The 14,585-nt window shown below is 38.6% G+C and overlaps 1 protein-coding gene across 1 annotated transcript; it reads right to left on the minus strand.

Annotated features, from left to right (window-relative positions):
* Positions 1 to 499: 499 nt before the first annotated feature.
* On the minus strand, positions 500 to 4,189 carry LOC104236857 (probable myosin-binding protein 5). The gene is made up of 5 exons (XM_009790876.2): positions 3,565 to 4,189; positions 2,982 to 3,331; positions 1,583 to 2,452; positions 1,162 to 1,386; positions 500 to 797 (listed from the first exon to the last, which is right to left on the minus strand). Exons 1-4 carry the CDS (start codon positions 3,933 to 3,935, stop codon positions 1,163 to 1,165), a joined length of 1,815 nt encoding a protein of 604 aa, XP_009789178.1. The 5' UTR covers positions 3,936 to 4,189; the 3' UTR covers positions 500 to 797; position 1,162.
* Between the last annotated feature and the right edge of the window lie 10,396 nt (positions 4,190 to 14,585).

The following is a 14,585-nucleotide window of genomic DNA, read 5'->3' on the forward strand; positions in this document are numbered from 1 at the left end:
CTTATTCAAACCATCAAATCCCGAAAGTCAAACCTTGGGCAACTCTTCCAACTTAAAGCTTCTGAACTGAGAATTACTCTTCCAAATCAACTCTAAGCTTCTCGAAAATAAAAACCAACCATATACACATGTCATAATGCATGATATGAAGCTACTTAAGTTCTCAAATCGCCAAACAGAAATGTGAAAGCTCAAAACGATCGGCCGGGTCGTTACAACAGTGACTAACCGTGAGAGAGCTGACGATCTACTATCTGAGATATAAGCTCACATCCGGCTCTATAGTAGGAAAGATCAGAGCAAAATGCATTTATTTGAATTACTGATTAATTCAAATAAATGCATTTATCAGTTTATTCAATAAAAATAGTTGGAAATAGCACTTAGTATATTTGGCACTATGAATTTGAATATGATAATTGTTTCATAATGTAATGAAATATAGAGAATTTGCAAGTGCACTCAGCCTATTTGAAAAAATATAAATGGAATAATCACAAGTCACAACCATGAGAAAGTCTTTCATTATCTATAGATTTGTGTGTATGTAATATAAATGAAAAAATATGTATGTATGTACGTACGTATATTTACATATATTGTTTAACAACATTAGTTCTTCATTCTCCACTAGAGTAACTTCTGGAATCTTCATAAAGTCTATCATCGCGAGTGTTACATTTCACTCAATTGCCAAGTCCAAACGATTCGTGGCTTCTCGATGTTTCCACTTGGAATAAGCTATGGTGTAGCTTGCTGGATTATACCAGAGTTGTCTGGTTCCTTGCCAATTTCACCTGTAAATGCAATTGGTTAAGTGTGCTCTCATACGCCTAGTAGTTTTAGACACGAGAGTGCAAAAAATCATATGCCTAATTACACAAGTAAGGTATGTCTAGCTTTAGTTCTCCTATACTAGAGTATTTTTCAAGCGAGTTAGGGTCGGCTATTTGAATCCTTAGTATACCAATAGAGTTCAGTTGCAGGCTAATAAGAGCATTAATCTTTTTATAGCTCGTGAACACGACCTGCAAAATTTTATATGATACATAGCCAATCCATCTATGCTAGTTCCACCAATTTGTCTGCTTCATATAAATTGCAGTACGAAGATACATACATTAACTCAAATAAAAAAGGAAATTACTATGGAGAAATCACCTTATTTGGACTGAATCCCAGCATCTGCATCCGCTGATGAGGTATTGACCGAGCATCTTAGCTTCTGCAGATGTTGAGCTATCTCAGTTAAGAGTTTGCTTCCTTCATCACCGCTCTGTAATGTCATCGCAGCATGTTTTAAGAAGCCGCTTTCTGCTTCAATGGCTCTCAACCTTTCTCCAATTAATGACACTTCTCTTGTGAGAGTGACCTTATTTTCACTTCCTGCCAGCATTTGAAAACAATGGTTAGTTTATATGCAGTCCTTGAAAGAAATTAACTTCTCTACACCGATGTTTACACTATCATCATGTCACATAAAAGATAACTATAACAGTACATAATAAGTGATTACCTGGAAAATAAAGAGGATAACGTGCGACAACAAGTTAAATTATACTAATAAAACAGGTTCATGTACCTTTTTCTTCGGTCATGTTTGGTTCCAACTTATGAGATTCGTCTTCAGGAGATGTTTTAATTTTCTCTACAACATCTGTCAACAAACCCATAAGATAAGATCTCTGTTTCTCAAAATCAAGTTGTGAATCATCCACATTGACCCCTCCATGTTCCCCGGAACACTGAAATGGACGCTCGTTTACTCTATGCCGATCTACTTCATCCAGGCTGGCACAATCTGATCTCTCACTAATAGATGATAAACACTGAGATTTCAGTTCTTGATAATCTTCATCAGCATCAACTTCACAAACTTCACTACCTACTGTCTTTATATGTCCATATCTTTCCCTATAAGTCTCAAGTTCAGCTTCTAACACCTTCATTTCTTCCTCTTTCTTCAAAAGCTCGTCGTTCATGAACTGCAACGCCTCTTGATCATATTCTGCTTGCTCTTCCATCATTCTCTGATACTGAAATGCTTCCATTTCAACAGCTGCTTTCTCGGCTTGCAAACGAGTGATCATAGCCATTGCATTATTCGCTGCAATAGCAGATGCACTTCTTTCTTCGTCTAATTCCATGTATAGTGCCACTAGAGACTTACGGTCCAAATGAACCTGCTTTTTCAACCGATGCAAGATGTCGTCTTCTAATTCGTTCAATGCACTACTTGTGTCATTACCCTCTGAAGTGACTTCAATTTTATCACTAAGCCATGACTTTCTGGGCCTGTGACGAGACAACCTCGGACTTTCTTGAGCTGAGTCTGTTAATGGAATTCCAAAAAATTTGTTTCTTGTACAATTTGGGGTTTTGCAGGGAGCTTCATGTGTGATTTCGGAATGTGCTAGCAGTGGCATAGTAGCAGCTTTTACATCCTCTTTACCTGATGAAAATGTAATTGTCACACCAACAACCTAAGCATTTACATGGTTAGAGAGGAAGTTTGCTATTCTATCTGTTTCATTTCAATACTCCCTCCCTCCGCTTCAAAATAAGTAATTTTTTGGCTTTTGATTTTTCCAGATTTCAAGAATGAATTAATTATTTTTTTTCCTACATTGCCCTTGGAGTAATTAATGTTGGAGTATGTGTTAGGAATATTTATGTGAAGAGATAATAAAGGTTAATATAGTCAATTTCATTGCTAATTAATGTTAAAAGGTAAATTTCTTAATATGTGTGAAAACAATAAAAAAAATCACTTATTTTGGACCGGAGGGAGTACTTAATAATTTGTCTTAAGTCTTTGCATCTCAGTCTTATCCTTATACAAATATACAATGTTGGACCAAATCAAAATACCAAATTAAAAGCCTCTTGATAAATAGTTTCTTTTTGTTACACAAAGAATGTTGAGAAATCAATTAACATGAAGGAAAAGAATTTTCCTAAAACAATTACTAGTAGATTACCTGCATTTGAGGGGCCTTCATCATCTTGGATGAATTTGAGGTCTGTGTAGCGACTGCGAGGCGATTCAACATGGCGCACTTCCTCAATATTTCTCCATGCACCTAATAATGGAGCTCTAGGAGAAGCTCGAGGAGAAGGTGCAGGAGCTTGAGAATAAGACCTTCCATTTATTGATGTGTTCCTTGCATATTTGGACCTCATTTTTAGAGGCTCCCCACAACAAGAACACCTATGTACTATACCCTTCTCTATTTGGATGGTCTCAGCTAATTCTTTCTTCCCTGTTTTCATATCATCCCCTGCAAAGCAATCAATGTCCTTGTGCAAAATCCCAGCTAGTGACTTGTACCTGTTGAAGACGACGTAACTTATTAAACAAAAGTGCGTTCTCTCGAATTTTAGATAAGATAGTCACACAATTTAACATGATATCAGTTGAGCTCTTGGGTTCAAATATCACCATTACCAAGTACGAAAAATACAAGAATTAGGCTTACACATTAAATACTCCTAATTAAATGAAAATGCGCTTTCTCTAACATTTTAAGCTTTTAGATGAGGTAATAAGCAATTTAACAATACCTATGGCAATCGGCATCTTTCTCGGTTGCAAATGACAAAAGGCAGCCTTCACACATATTCTTGATTTCAGAGAGCTTCTTGTGAACATGGCAATAGGCAAGGGAAGAAAGGTCCTTCTTGTGAACATCACAAATGGAATCATTGTAATAGAAATTTGAGTTCCTGTGCACAAGAACATGATCTATCCTCGTGCAAAGCAAGCATGGAATATTTAATTCAAAGAATTTGGCAAATTCATTGGCAAAAAATGCAAGAAATCCATCAATGAAAAGCGTAATGATCAACACCCATTCAAGAATAGCATATACGAAGAAATGTACAAATTTTCCCAACTTCTGATCACCAAAGCACTTGAATGATCCTGAATCCATTAATTACTACTTTAATTATATAATAAGGTTTTAACTAAAACACCCCAAGATTCAAAGCCAGGAATATACTTCATGAGAATCTAGAAGTTAGGTTGTTGATTAGAAATGACGAAGAAAGAGATATAAAAAAAAAGGAAGGTATATGAAATGAGATAGATCATGATCTTGGTGGAAAAATTAGTAAACCACAGATCATGATATCCAATTATCTCGTTTCTGCATTTGCATGTATGTATGAAACAAATAAAAATTGATCGCCTAATTCAAAGGTTCCAAAAAGGTGGAATGGTGCCATTCATTTCAGCTATATACAATAAAATGGTCACTCTTACCTTTTTTTTTTTTTTTTTTTTTTGTTTTACAAATAAAATTGGTTGGTGGATCATTTACCTGAATTAACAGTCGTCCTTCCTCTTCGCTTCAATTAAATGCACGACGATCTCCTACCACATGGGCAACCTATCGTAGATGGCCTTTTTATTTTTGTTTTACGGCTTGTTTGGATTGTCGTCACATGTCATTTCATAATGTGTCATATTGTATTGTATTGTTTGATGAATACAATATTTGGATAGATTGTATTGTTTGTCGTCATTTCATGATGTCACACACCAATAATGTGTGATGACCCGATAGGTCATATTGAGTTATAGCCCTTATTTCTGTATTCCGAGACCTCGATTAGCTTCGATTAGTGTTTCTCAATTTGCGTGCACAGTCCGTGTCTTTTTCGGGAAAGATTTTATGTGAAAATTTGAAGAAAACATGATTTTAAGGCTTTAAGCTTTAAAAATGACTTGAGTTGACTACGGTCAATATTTTATGTAAACGACCCCGGATCGGTATGTTGACGATCCCGGTAGATCCGTATCGTGATTTTGGACTTGGGCGCATGCCCAGAATTGAATTCGGAAGTCTCTAACATAATTTGACGTGAATTGTTGCAAACTAGTAACTTGAAGGTTTAAAGATTTCCTAGATTTGATCTTAGGTTGACTTGCTACCGGGTTCGGTTTTCGGTTCCGGAACTTGGTAAAGGTTCATTTTAGTATTTAAAAATTATCTGCAAAATTTGGTGCAAAACGGAGTTGATTTGACAGGATTCAGATGCTCGGTTGTGAATTTGGAAGTTCTTGAGTTTCTTTGAAAATTTCATGCATTTTGATATCTGATTCGTAGTTCTAGGTGTTATATTGGTATTTTGATCATGCGAGCGAGTTAGTATGTTGTTATTACACTTGTGTGCATGTTTGGTTTGGAGCCCGAGGGGCTTAGATGAGTTTCAAATAGGCTACAGGTCATTTTTGGACTAAGAATTATAGGCTTCAATTATTTGTTGGTGTGTGATGACATATGCTACGCGATCCCAAAGTCTCTCTTGCGATTGCTAAGGGAAAACTGGGATAGGGGTGGATTCCTTCTATGCGAACGTGAGGATATGGTCGTGAACGCTAAGCAGTAGAGGGATTACCCTTTGCAAACGCGACCTCCATGCGATGGGTTAAGGGGATCCGGGGAAGGCAGGTGGCTACCCTACGCGAACATGGGCGTTGGCTCGCAAACGCGAAGGCAGGCGGAGTAAAACTTCGCGAACACAAAGGGTTTCCCGTGAACGTGAAGGCCATTTGGGCTCTATGCTTCGCGATCGCCTCAGGTGTCTCGCGAACGTGATGAATACATGACGCCTAGTCATTTAAACTTCTAAAATCGGGATTCATCTCATTTTTCACCATTTTCAAGTTTGAGCTCCGTGTAGAGGCAATTTAGAAGAGGTTTTTCATCTCAAATTCATAGGTTGGTAGATTTTAACCTTTAATCTTTGCCTTTTCATGGTAGAAATTAGGAATTTTGAGAAATTGAGATTTCTACCTCAAATTGAGGTCGAATTTCAAAACTAATCACATAACCGGGCTCAGGGTGAATGGGTAATCGGGTTTTAGTTCGAATCTCGGATTTGACCAACTGGGCCCGGGGTTGACTTTTATTAACTTTTTCCAAAATCATTAAAGATTGAATTTTTGTCACTCGTGGGTAGCTAAAGCCTATTTTGAATTATTTGAACTATATTTGCTAGATTTGGTTGGTTTGGAGGCTTGTTTGAAAGGAAAGGCTGTGTTAGTTGAATGCTTTGATTCGCGGAGTGAGGTAAGTATTAGGTCTAATCTTGACTTTAGGAAATTAGGGATTCTTGAACTATATATTATGTGAGAAAATGACATATATGCAAGGTGAAGAGTGTATATACGTCATCGTGATATTCATTTTTATGTTTTCATTTATTTCATGATATATCTTGCTTCATGCCTTATTTGACTTCTATGCCATAATTGATACTTGCCATTAATTATTCCTTGTCTTAATTTGTCCGTTCCTCTCATGGCTCCATGTTTATTTGCTACTTGTTCCTACTTGCTTTATTTATATATCTTAACTGCCACATATTTTATTTATCCTATTATTTTTGTAATATTTGTTGCATTCTATAATGTGGTTTCATTTGTGTTAGTTGTTTAATTGTTAGATACCGATAAATTGTAAAGTTGAGACTTCGAGTTCTTAGAGATTCTTTGATTATTACGTGGTTCTTTATTACCTTGTACATTTAACGTCTTGATGTAAAAATTCTTGTAAATTTGGTTGTTGAATAGTTTATATTGATTGAAATTCTTTGGGGAGCAGGTTGTACGCCACAACGGAAATTAAAAGGTAAGGAATTGAAATGGTGGAATAAGGATGGATATATTGACAGATGATGATTTGTGCGCCGCAGCAGATTGTATATATGGTACTGGTTTGTGATTATTGGATTTGCCTCGATATTGTGATATGAGACAATGGGACTTGTTATTCTGGCTCTTTGGTAGTTGAATTTCGAGTTCGTTTTCATGAGTTAACTGCTTTACTTCCATTTTCTGTTTTCCTATTATTATTATTATTATTATTATTATTATTATTATTATTATTATTATTATTATTATTATTATTATTATTATTATTATTATTATTATTATTATTATTATTATTATTATTATTATTATTATTATTATTATTATTATTATTATTATTATTAAGTGGCCGTTTTAGCTTCGTCACTACTTCGTCGAGGGTAGACTCGACATTTATAGAGTACATGTGTTGGTTGTACTCATACTACACTATGCACTTCTTGTGCAGATACCGGGGTTTGTCCTAATAGCGCTTAGTGAGATTGCCCGGATCCAGCTACCTGTGGAGACTTGAGGTATATCTGCACAACGTTCGCAACCCTAAAGTCCCCTTTTATGTCATCATTGTTGTTTATTTTGATTCGAACAGTTGTGTTTATTCAAACTATTATCTGTAGTACTCTAGACGCTCATGTATTCGTGACTCCAGTTTCTGAAATTGTATTTGGATTACGTCGTTCAGTAGTTTATCACCTTATTTCAGACTGTTCGATTATTATTGTTATCATTTGATTTGATTTATTAAAACTGATTAATAAATATAGCTAATGTTGGCTTGCCTAGCAAGTGAAATGTTAGGCGCCATCACGGTCCCGAGGGTGAGAATTTTGGGTCGTGATAAGTTGGTATTAGAGCACTAGGTTGCCTAGGTCTCACGAGTCATGAACAAGCTTGGTAGAGTCTGGAGGATCGTATGGAGACGTCTGTACTCATCTTTTAGAGGCTATAAGGCTTTAGGAAAATTTCATTTCTTTCTTTCTCTATCGTGTGATTTATTTCCATTATTGAAGTTTGAATCATTCTACTCTTGTTCTCTCGTAGATGGTGAGAACTCGCACAATGTCTACAGCTGTTCAGGGGCCAGAGCCCCCTGTTGCAGCCACTACCAGGGTAGGGGCCTGGGCCGAGGTAGAGGCAGAGCTCAGCCTAGAACACGAGCAGCAATACCCATGGTGGAGCCTCAGACTGACCATGAGGAGGAGGTCTCAGTTCATACCATAGCAGTCAGACCCGCTTAGGTCCTAGAGGGATTCATTGAGACTCTCGTACTTTAAGACGCTCTAGTCCGCTTTGTTGGACTCATGGAGAGAGTGGCTCGGACCGAGATATTTCGTATAGCACCAGCCATCTCTCAGGCTGGGTAAGGAGCACAAACTCACGCCTCACACTCTAGAGCCGATGGCTCCCCTATACTAGACTCTGGCAGCTCCAAGTTTAGCCCGTAGTTGCTACAAATCATGGAGAAAGGCTCGCTATATCTTCTAACGGATTGACAAGGTTGTATAAGTTCACCAAGCTCTTTCCTGTTCATTACAGCGGTGCACCTTCTGAGGACCCACAGGACTACTTGGACCATTACCACGAGGTGTTGTGCAACATGGGTATTGTTGAGATCAATGGGGTCGACTTTGCAGTGTTCTAGATGACCGGTTCTGCTAAGAGGTGGATGCAAGATTTTGAGTGGAACAGACCAGCTAGTTCACCTCCACTTGCCTGGGATCAGTTTTAGCATCTATTTCTGGAGAAGTTTATTCCTTTCACTCTGAGAGAGGAGTACCGTAGGCAGTTCAAGCGGTTTTAGTTGGGTGGCATGATCGTCACCCAGTATGAGACCAAATTTTTGGACCTAACCGTCATGCAGCTATTTTGATTCCCACTAATACAGATAAGGTGAAGAGGTTTATTGATGGTCTTACCTTCGACATCAGGTTTCAGATGGCCAAGGAGATGAGGGATGATATATCTTTCTAGAGGTCCGTAGAGATTTCTAGACGGATCAAGATTGTTTGTGGTCAGGATAGAGGGGCGATATCTGAGAAGAGGCCTCTTCATTTCGGTGCTTTCAGTGGTGACTCATCTAGAGGCAAAGGTTCTTTTGGTAGAGGCCATCCTCCTAGGCTGATTTAGTCAGCTCTTCAGGTAGCCCATGGTGCTTCGGACGGTCATGGTTCCTATGGGTCTCGTCTTAAGCAACCAGCATCTAGTGCACCTTTAGCTCCTATCAGTGCACCACCTCTCCAAAGTTACTACAATAGTTATCTGGGCCGTCAGGATCAGTCTCAGCTTCAGCACCCGAAGGAGTGCTTTGATTGTGGGGGTATAGGTCATAAAAGAAGGTATTGCCCTAGATTGACGAGCAATAGACCCCAGCAGGGTTCTCGTGCCATTATGCCAGCACCGGTTGCTCCACCGCCTGCACAGCCAGCCAGAGGTGGGTGCCAAGATGCTAGAGGTGGAGGTCAAGCTAGTAGAGGTGGAGGCTAGCCAGCTAGAAGTCGCCCGAGGGGCGGAGGTCAGAGTGGTAAGGACCAACCCCATTTTTATGCATTTCCAGCTAGACCTGAGGTAGAGTCATCCAACACCGTCATCACAAATAATGTTCCAGTCTGCCATAGAGATGCTTAAGTTCTATTTGATCCGCGATCTACTTATTCCTATGTGGCATCCTATTTTGCTTCATATCTGATCATGCCTCGTGATTCTTTGAGTGATCCTGTATAAGTGAGTATGTGTCCATACTTGGGGGAGATTCTATTGTTGTAAATCATGTTTATCGCTTGTGTGTGGTTTCTATCGGGAGCCTTGAGACTAGTGTAGATCTCATACTTCTTGATATGGTGGACTTTGATATTATTTTGAGCATGGATTGGATGTCACCTTACCATACCATATTGGACTTTCACGCCAAGATGGTGACCTTAGCCATGCTGGGGTTGCCTCAATTAGAGTGGAGGGAGAATCCTAGTCATTCTACTAGCAAGGTTATTTCTTATGTGAAGGCTCGGCGTGTGGTCGAGATATTTGGACTATATCCGTGATCCTAGCGCAAATGTTCCTTCCATGGATTAGGTACCAGTTGTGCGTGAGTTTTCATAGGTGTTTCCTATATGTCACTACCCAAACCGATGGGCCGCGACGGGTGCCTGAGTCCTACATGTCAAACACCCCTAAGCATGCGTCTAGGATATGAACCTGTATAACATCTTTTGAATTACGAAGATAACATACATGAAGGAAACCTGCCGACAAGGCATATGTATATATATCTGTAGAATACAGGGGGCGAGCCGGCAATGCTGCTATAAACAACTGTACATCTAATAACTGAAAGCCGACAAGGCCACATATATCCTATTTAGACATACTGTCTACAAACCTCTAACAGAAATATAACTGTACAAAGATGGGATTGAGCCATGTCATACCCATATATATATATATATATATATATATATATATATATATATATATATATATATATAAACGTATCGTACCAACATCAAAAGCAGTTTCGGAATAAATGGAGCACGCCAACTCTCGTTGATCAGGGATCCTAAGAAGGGGGACCATTAGCTTGCCTACCTGCACCTGCGGGCATGAAACACAGACCCCGTGAAATAGGGCATCCGTACGAAAATGTACTGAGTATATAAGACATGAAAATTTGTACGTAAAAGACATAGATGAAACATGGAATATAGAAACATATCTTTAAATCTGAATAACTTTGTAAATTCTAAAACGTTTATAATGCCATGCACTTGCGTATAAATGTCGTGTCATGCATAGGTATGTGTGAACATAATATCATCAAGCCACTGAGGGCATCCCATCATATCGCCTCGGCCACTGTGGGCACATCATCAACATATACCAGCTGATCAAGTAGTGATGCATGTATAATGCCATAACCTCTTCTCATATCCCATATACATATACATACATATAAACGCGTATATAACGCCGTCTGAGTCATATTTCAGCCACTGTGGGCAACATCATCATCAGATACCAGTTGATCAGGTAGTGGTGCATATATAACGTCGTAACTTTTTCCCCGTATCCCATACAAATATAATATACATATATACGCGTATATAACGTCATCTGATCATGGGTCAATGTACATGTATAAATGAGTGAAATACATGAAAAATACGTAATAATCTCAATATTTCTTTCGGATAAACTTTTTCAACTGTGTATTATTCTGAGACCCATGAACAGAAGATAATAATAATTTTCATGGAGAATCAAGAATATAGACACCCCTACTATTTCTATGAACAGAGTAATTTATGGAAACTGTGTGATTGCTCATTTCTTCAGTATAATTTGGACCATGCCAAAGAAAGAAGGGAGGACCTTAACATACCTGTTCCCGGAATTATTTGAACGAATCTGCTTCTGCGAAATATGGACGAAATTCTGCTTTGAAATTCTCGAAACTGGTAGCTCTTTGAAATTGAAACGTTGGATAAAAAGTTAATTGACAAACGAAAATGATTCTACTTTTACGTTTTTGGTTTGGATTTCTTTGAAATTGCAAGAATTGCTTGCTTCTGCCGAACGTGTTCTTGGCTTTAAGCCAAAAGTATGTTGATGTTTTGAAGCTTTTACAAGCCAAAGCCTAGGCAGATTGTGCTAAAGAGTAATAGTCTTTAAGACTTTTACTTAAGTTACTACTTGTTAATAATTCAAATAGTCTTTGGTAGCCACCTCCTCATAATTCAATATGAGTCATTTCTTAAGTAGTGGCCTTCTGCCACTTTTTCTTGGGGGGAGGAATTTAATCTTATCCACTTATTATGTTAACCGGGTAATGTCCTGTTACCCGGTAATTAATCAATTACACGCATAATTTAAAAATTATCACAAATTACTTAAAATTCTATTTATTTTTAAAATACTTCATATATAATTTACATATTATACTACCGTGGTCATATGACACCTTGCATGATACTAGTTCATAATTATCGGGTATTATCGCTCGACCCGTATTTTATTCCAAATTGGCTACTTTCAACAAAACTTATTTTCTTTAATTCATATATCCCTTTATCCTTCATAACACTTATTTATCGCTTGTTATAAATAGCGTAAGTACGTTAACGTCAAGATGATCTCGTCCCCGAGTCTACGCCAGTTAACTGAAAATGAAATTTTAACGTACGAAAACGCGAGATGTAACATCCTTCCCCCCTTAGAAACATTCGCCCTCGAATGTTTAACTCTACGGGATTTATATAACCTTGGTAGAGTCACCTTTGTAACGATGCTACTACCAACTCTTCTTGCAGAAACCCAGTAATTTAACGCCACATAGGACCACAATCATTAATAACTACGATGGCCTCACATGATCAATAACAATAGCTAGCACAAGAATTCGTACACGCACCTTGAGGTTATGACGTCTCAGTCGGAACCTTCTCTGGAGGAGGAAATAGGTAGGGATATTTAGACTTCATGTCTTCCTCGGCCCCGAAATTCATTTCTTCCACATTGTTGTTCCTCCAAAGTACTTTCACGGAGGTTACCTCCTTATTTCGTAGCTTGCAAATTTGTTGGTCTAGAATGGCAACCGGAATTTCCTCGTATGATAAGTCCTCTGTAATCTGTACATCATTCGTGGGCACCACTCGGTAGGATCGCCAATGCACTTCTGTAACATAGATACGTGAAAAACTGGATGGACAGGGTCAAATTCCAAGGGCAATTCTAACTCATAAGCTATTTGGCTCACTCTCTGAATGATCCTATAAGGCCCAATATATATCGTGGGCTAAGTTTGCCTTCCTTTCCAAAGTACTTTCCGAGTCTCGTTGTCAATTATTCGCATAAGCCTTCTGATGGCTTTGAGCTGCCAATAGCCTTTCCTGTATAAGCTTAATTCTCTCAATTTCCTGCTGTACTAATTCTGGTCCTACTAACGTAGTTTCCCCAATATCAAACCACTCTATAAGCGACCTACACTTCCGTTCATAAGGAGCTTCGTATGTAGCCATCTGAATACTAGAATGGTAACTATTATTATATGCGAACTCAATATGCGGCAGATGATCATCCCAGCTACCTTTGAAATCCATTACATAAGATCGTAACATATCCTCCAGTGTTTGAACAGTACGCTCAGCTTGTCCGTCTGTCTGGGAATAAAATGTTGTACTAAGACTTACTTGAGTCCCCAATCATTTTTGGAAGGACCTCCAGAAGTTAGCTGTGAATTGAGCTCCTCTATCCGAGATAATAGATACAGGGACACCATGCAGTCGTAGTATCTCCTTAATATAAAGCCTTGCATAATCTTCTAAGGAACATGTAGTTCTAATGAGCAGAAAATGAGTTGACTTAGTAAGCCTATCAACAATTACCCATATTGAATCGAACTTACACTGGGTACGAGGTACGCCTACGATGAAGTCCATATTGATTACTTCCCATTTCCAAGTCGGAATCTCCATAGCCTGGAATAATCCACCGGGTTTTTGATCTTCAAACTTAACCTGCTGACAGTTAGGACACTGAGCAACAAATTCTGCTATATCCTTTTTCATTCCGTCCCACCAATACACTTCCCTGATATCATGATACCTCGTTGTTGCTCCTAGATGGATAGAATAACCATAATAGTGAGTTTCTCCCATAACCTGCTGATGTAGCCCTGCAACATTGGGCACACACAATCGTCTTCGATATCTGAGGACCCCATCTTGTGTAATTCCAAATAGTGTCTGCGTTCTTTTACTTCATTTACTAATGAGGATGTTGCTGTATTCTGAAGAGTAATTCCAATGTCACCTGAGTCCAGTATCCGAACTCCAAGACTAGCTAGCTGATGAACCTCATGGGCTATTCCCCTCTTTCTGGCTGTAAATACGATATGCTACCCATAGATCTACGGCTGAGGGCCTTGGCTACTACGTTCGCCTTCCCCAGATGGTATAAAATATCAACGTCATAGTCTTTAAGTAGCTCCAACTATCTCCTTTGACGTAGATTCAATTCCTTTTGCTTGAAGAAGTTCTGGAGGCTCTTATGATCCGATATCAACATGAATATCCTACAAGTAGTGCCTCAACATCTTTAGTGCATGAATAACTCTAGATCGTGCGTCGGGTTGTTCTTCTCGTGCTTACTTAGTTGTCCAGAAACATAAGCTACAACTTTACTAAGCTACATCAGCATACGATCCAATCCCACGCTTGAAGCGTCACAATAGATAACATAACCATCGGTCCTTTCTGGGAGCGGTAGAACCGGTGCTGAAGTTAATCTGTCCTTCAATGCCTGGAAACTCCGGTCGTAAGGATTGGTCCATTGAAACTTAGTTCCCTTCTGAGTTAACTTACATGGGTATCATAATTCTTTTTTATTTTTTTTACAATTCAAGAAATTCCCCTCTTTGGAGGCCCAAACTTCATCCTTTATCCATCACAATTACGCCTTTATCCCACTATTAGGGTAGTATTTCAGTTATTCTAAACGTTACTAGTATTAGACTCCTTTAAGTTCTTTCAGGTCATACTGGGCTTTCTATAACTTAGAGAAATCATCAGCTTTCTTATGAACTTATTCCCAAGGACCTATCCATTCTCGTTACCTTTTTCACTCATCTTTTCTTATCCTTCCTCCTGTCTTCCTAAAATCTTGTCGCTCTACCATACTTTAGCTTGCGACCTACACATATATATTTATACTTATTCGCAACCTTTCTTCAACTTACTTGCACTATAGATTTCTTTATATTATTCCGGAACATCAAGCGAGATACCACATACCATTTTGGTTGAAGGTGCTTCGAAAGAAGAAAATCCCGTTACAAGTTTCCTGTAATAACCTGCCAAACGGAGAAGCTACGAACCTTCATCGGTGTTGTGGGTCTATACAAAGTCTTCACTGCCTCAGTCTCTTGTGTATC

This window comes from Nicotiana sylvestris, chromosome 6, assembly GCF_000393655.2.
Source record: "Nicotiana sylvestris chromosome 6, ASM39365v2, whole genome shotgun sequence".
NCBI classification, from domain to species: domain Eukaryota; kingdom Viridiplantae; phylum Streptophyta; class Magnoliopsida; order Solanales; family Solanaceae; genus Nicotiana; species Nicotiana sylvestris.